This window comes from Ostrea edulis, chromosome 9, assembly GCF_947568905.1.
Source record: "Ostrea edulis chromosome 9, xbOstEdul1.1, whole genome shotgun sequence".
Lineage (NCBI taxonomy): Eukaryota > Metazoa > Mollusca > Bivalvia > Ostreida > Ostreidae > Ostrea > Ostrea edulis.
In genome coordinates this window covers 64,565,504-64,570,673 of record NC_079172.1, presented here as the reverse complement: position 1 = coordinate 64,570,673, position 5,170 = coordinate 64,565,504, and the positions used below count along the sequence as shown (strand labels likewise).

Below are 5,170 nucleotides of genomic sequence, written 5' to 3'. Positions count from 1 at the left end.
TTATTAGGCTATACTGGGAACTGGGATTTTTATTAAGCTATACTGGGAACTGGGATTTTTATTAGGCTATACTGGGAACTGGTATTTTTATTAGGCTATACTGGGAACTGGAATTTTTATTAGGCTATACTGGGAACTGGGATGTCGGAATTACTATTTTTGTGTGTGTACATTTTGGATTTTCATTAGGCTAAACTGGGAACTGTGATGTCGGAATTACTATTTTTGTGTGTGTACATTTTGGATTTTTATTAGGCTATACTGGGAACTGGGATTTCGGAATTACTATTTTTGTGTGTGTACATTCTGTTCGGATTCATTGTTCAACTACCGTAAGTTAGTATTTTGCTATTGTTGTAATTTTCTTTCAATAAGAATTGTAAATAAATCTTATTGTTTAATTGTCTTTGTAAATTCTGCTGCTTTAAGGGTAATTTTGACCCATAACAGTATATCATAGGAAGTTGAGAAAAGTTGCATAATGTCACTCATTGACTTAATGAATATCCAGGCATACGCATAGACGAGTTATGTTTCTATTACTGCTAAAACTCATACCGACACTACTGCTAAAACTCATACCGACATTACTGCTAAAACTCATACCGACATTACTGCTAAAACTCATACCGACATTACTGCTAAAACTCATACCGACACTACTGCTAAAACTCATACCGACATTACTGCTAAAACTCATACCGACATTACTGCTAAAACTCATACCGACATTACTGCTAAAACTCATACCGACACTACTGCTAAAACTCATACCGACACTACTGCTAAAACTCATACCGACATTACTGCTAAAACTCATACCGACATTACTGCTAAAACTCATACCGACATTACTGCTAAAAGTCACACAGACACTACTGCTAAAAGTCACACAGAAACTATTGATAAGATTAAAAATCATACACGGTAAAAATGGAGCTGTCTGTTTCATCGTTTCCATTCAATGTATGTCTTTGTGAAAATGCATTTAGGAACATATATTTTCCTACGTGTGAGAGATAGTGTGGACTGTGGACTATATCATTAAGTGATAATGAAAATATTGAAATTTAAGACAAAATAGATAGAAAACACTAGACCTTTATTGATATCTAAGTCTCGCTTCTATTCTTGCACACTACACGTGCATTTGAATCACCACAGTTCACAAATCTGTACAGTTCTAACGTTTGCTTAGTATCAGGTTGAAGGGGAGCGGCATGTTGGTAATCCCCAACGTAGAATCCAGAGAAGGCAGACGATCGGGATTCTCCGGTTTGACGTCAAACTTTTGTAGAAACCTGGTCAGGAATAGGAATAGTTCCATTTTGGCCAGCGACTCTCCTAGGCACATCCTGCGTCCTGTTGGTATAAATAATGTACATGTGATAGCTGAATAATATCATCATCAACACAAACAATAAAATGATTATAAAAAGGTACATGTAACAAATCATTGGCTGTCTAAAGTTGATTTCTTCTCAAAAACATTAAGTATGATTAGCATAACTAATAACAAAATCTGGGTTTTTTTTAATTCCACATGGCCTACCTGTTGAGAAAGAAATCAGTTTATCTTTGTGATCCCCGGAACATTTCCCGGTTGGGTCCAAAAACCTTTCTGGTTTGAATTCGGAAGGCTCAGGAAAGATTTCAGGGTCCAGCAACACAGAATCTAAAACGCAAAATACGATGGCACCCTTGGGGAATAGATGTCCGTTGTAAGTAAAATCCTCTTTGGGTGCATGCGGCAAATTAAGGGGAACCAGATTTCCTAAACGTTGAACTTCCAGAATGAATGCTTCTACCCTTGGCAATTTATCCCTGTGTTCCATTTTAGGTTGTCCCTGACCGATGACGTCATCAATGTCGTTTTGAAGCCTTTTCTGCCAATCCTGATGATGAACTAGGTACAGGAGCGCCCACCTCAGTGTAGTGGACGTCGTTTCAGTTCCTGCGGCGAAGAAGTCTCGAACACTGTGACTTAACTGTTCATCTATGAATGGAAAAATCTATTTGCAATCATAACTTCACGAGTCTTTCCGGCAAGCTCGGGAAACGTACCTCGAATTTCATATGTTACAAAATGGATACTTCCAAACACATCAATCACTACATGTATATAATTAGAAATTATTAACGTAGCGTTACCTTGCTATAGTGAAATCTGATCTTTTAAAATTAATATTAAAAAAAAAAGACTAGATGATATTGTATAGCTGCATTTTGATTTGATAAAGAATGGAGATTATGGTATTTAGATCGAGGTTGTATTTCTGCTGCCAGGAAAGGTCCGAAAAGTTGCGATTTTCTCCCCATGCAATAAACAAAACAACCCCTACCGTTGAAAATATATTACATGGTCTTTGAAGAACTGAACATTTGTTCTGGAAATACCTCAGAGTAAATACTGTATACATATCTCTGCATTACCTGTAAATGTAGTGTCGACTTCATTTAATCTTTGTTTTTCTTCCAAAAGATAAGCATCGATGTAATCATTGATGTTGTCCTCGTCAAAATTTCGCTTGTGTTCCTCGATCATTTCCTTTACAAACGGCTTTAAAGAATTGATATTTTCTAATACTGAGTCAAGGCTAAAAAATCTAATATGATGTAACAACGGGAAAATGTTTGCTGGCGAAGATGCATTGGTAGTGGAGAACAATTTGTTTAAGATCGAAATCAAACGTTTGAATTTAGAATCGTCATAATCAAACCTTTTTCCAAACAAAAGTGAACAAATAACATTTGACACCGAAGTGTTCAGAAGCGTCTGAATGTCAAAAGCCTTGTTTTCATATTTTTCCAGTTCGTTCATTAGACAGTCTATTTCTTCAATGATCTGACTTTCCATGCAGCGTCTCCCGAATCCAAATTTACGCATCGTTGTCAGTGCGAATGTCCTCTGTTCCTTCCACAGTGAACCAGATGACCAGACAAGACCTGTAAAGAAATCAGTTCCATGTTGTGTACACAGATACCGAACTAACTGATTTCGGAGATCACAGGGTTAATTCAGCCTGTGATTTGGCTTATCTTTAAACTAGTGACTAATTCTTATTGTTAAATCAACACCATAATATTTGTTTTGAGGTTAAGATTTCACGAGTTCCTACTGAGGGATTGTTCAGCTCAATTACAATCATCACATCAAAACATTGTTTTCAGTGGTTACAGGTTAATATAACGAACAGCGATCAATCTCATCACTCGTACAAAGAATACAAAACTAAGAGTCAGGCAAGGGCGGAACCCTGGACACACCGGAGGTGAGATCAGGTCCTAAGAGGAGTAAGCATCCTTTGTCGATCGGTCTCACCCGCTGTGAGATCTATATCTTGATAAGGTAAATGACATAATCAGTAGTTAAAATTAGTGTGTAAAGAACATAAATTCAATACACCAGCGTGGGCTAGTATTGCACCTAATGAAGGTAAAACAGATTGAAAAAACTGAAGTTGATGTTAACAGTGAATTACATGTACATATAGGAGTTAGACTAAAGCAAAAAGTGTTATTACAGAGGTCGAAGTCTTTAAATTATTTTGTTTACTTCTTTTAGTTTGATTCTATCAAAATAAGACTTTGATCGTTTTGATAACCATGAATAAATACCATATCCATGCACAGAACCGGTCGCGGTAGCTCGGTAGTCGAGAGTTCGTCTCGTAACGGGGAGGTCGTGACGAAGAGCTACACTTTTACCATGGTCGCGTCAAACCTACGACGTAAACATAAATAGTGATTGCTCCTTCGCCTAACGCTCGACAATCACGGGTCTTTGGGATAGGACTTTAAAATCGGAGGTCCCGTGGCGCGGCAGGTGTGGGCACGTTAAAGAACCCCCACTGCTACTGTCATAAGCGCTAAGCATAGGTCTAAATTTGTGGTACTTAACCTACAACTGGTGACGTCTCAATGTGAGTGAAAATTTATCGTAAAAGAAACAACCAACGAATGGTGCATTGTCCTTACAGTCAAATACTAATTGTTAAATTAAGAATACACACACCCTAAATCGTGTCACACATCTCTCAATAGAAAAGTTATGCTACTTTGTTAGTATTATACAGTCCGTACATAGCAATAAAATAGATAAATACCTTTTCCTTTTGCTATAACTTCAGAAACAAATATCTTTGGTCGCTCAGAAAACGTATCACCATGTTTAACCAGAAGTTCTCGAATGTTTTGATATCCATGGACGACTATCATGGGTTTGTGAAAGATCATCACCGTGTAGATATCTCCATAAATCTTTCTCAGTCTCCTGTGTCCTTGCACGGCTTCTGATGGCTTGATTAGTCCGACATTTCCAATGATGGGGTAACATGTCGGACCGGGAGGAAGCCCCTTACGTCGTCCGGTCAGACTCCAAATCAGAGAAATCAAAACAAGCACAATGGCAATAGTTACCCACATACTGCACCACAATGTTAAACGTACGAAATGTCAGGGTTTTATCAATGTCCGGTGAATATATAGAACGAAATGCTCAAACCTTTGTATGCGACAACTCGATTTCGAACGATATTTATTTTGCTTACAAGATTGCAATGAACGCTGAAACTGTTTGGAGATTAACCTGTGTCAATACAAAGACCTGTATGCGTGACGCTGATGATTTAAATAAGGGAGGTTCAAGGATACTACCCAACTTTAAGTTCAATGACCAGTTTCACTTTATATTTGTCATTGTATTCATCTTGTTTACATTCGTAGTTTATACCCAGTCCAGGAGTAGAAAAGGAAACGGGTGGAGATAAATTTTTAAAATGTCTGTTTTCATGACATGTTCAGCAAGAGAGCCTGATTTTGAAATTTAAAAGGGGCGGGAACCCAAGAAAGTTTTATAGGATAAATGATAGGATTAATCATATGATAAAAATTTGTCATACTATACTGTTGATATACGGCCTAAATAAGCTTCAGTACTAATTTGAAAACGTTAAAAATTGAATTCCCGCTATCAATAGAGGCTGCCATGATGTGAACTCTTTGGTATTCAAGACCACAACAATTAATAATTTTGATGTCATACCGTCTGTTCCGGTTTTGATGAGATTCTAAGATCATCAAAGATATGCATGTGGTAGATCTTACGAATAGATAGGTTGATGCCTTCCTGTCAAGCAGTTAATAAGACTAATGCGAAGGGGAGATGTGA

The 5,170-nt window shown here is 37.4% G+C and overlaps 1 protein-coding gene across 1 annotated transcript; it reads right to left on the bottom strand.

Annotated features, from left to right (window-relative positions):
• Positions 1-1,081: 1,081 nt before the first annotated feature.
• Positions 1,082-4,491, bottom strand: LOC125659766 (cytochrome P450 2C8-like). The gene is made up of 4 exons (XM_048891541.2): positions 4,107-4,491; positions 2,434-2,946; positions 1,553-1,996; positions 1,082-1,362 (listed from the first exon to the last, which is right to left on the bottom strand). Exons 1-4 carry the CDS (start codon positions 4,423-4,425, stop codon positions 1,184-1,186), a joined length of 1,455 nt encoding a protein of 484 aa, XP_048747498.2. The 5' UTR covers positions 4,426-4,491; the 3' UTR covers positions 1,082-1,183.
• Positions 4,492-5,170: the final 679 nt, after the last annotated feature.

Excerpts from the sequence above, each read along its gene's own strand:
- LOC125659766 (XM_048891541.2), bottom strand. The coding sequence starts at position 4,425 with ATGTGGGTAACTATTGCCATTGTGCTTGTTTTGATTTCTCTGATTTGG. Across the intron at positions 2,947-4,106 it reads AGTTATAGCAAAAGGAAAAG|GTCTTGTCTGGTCATCTGGT; the intron begins GTATTTATCTAT and ends ATTTCTTTACAG. Across the intron at positions 1,363-1,552 it reads ACTGATTTCTTTCTCAACAG|GACGCAGGATGTGCCTAGGA; the intron begins GTAGGCCATGTG and ends TTATACCAACAG.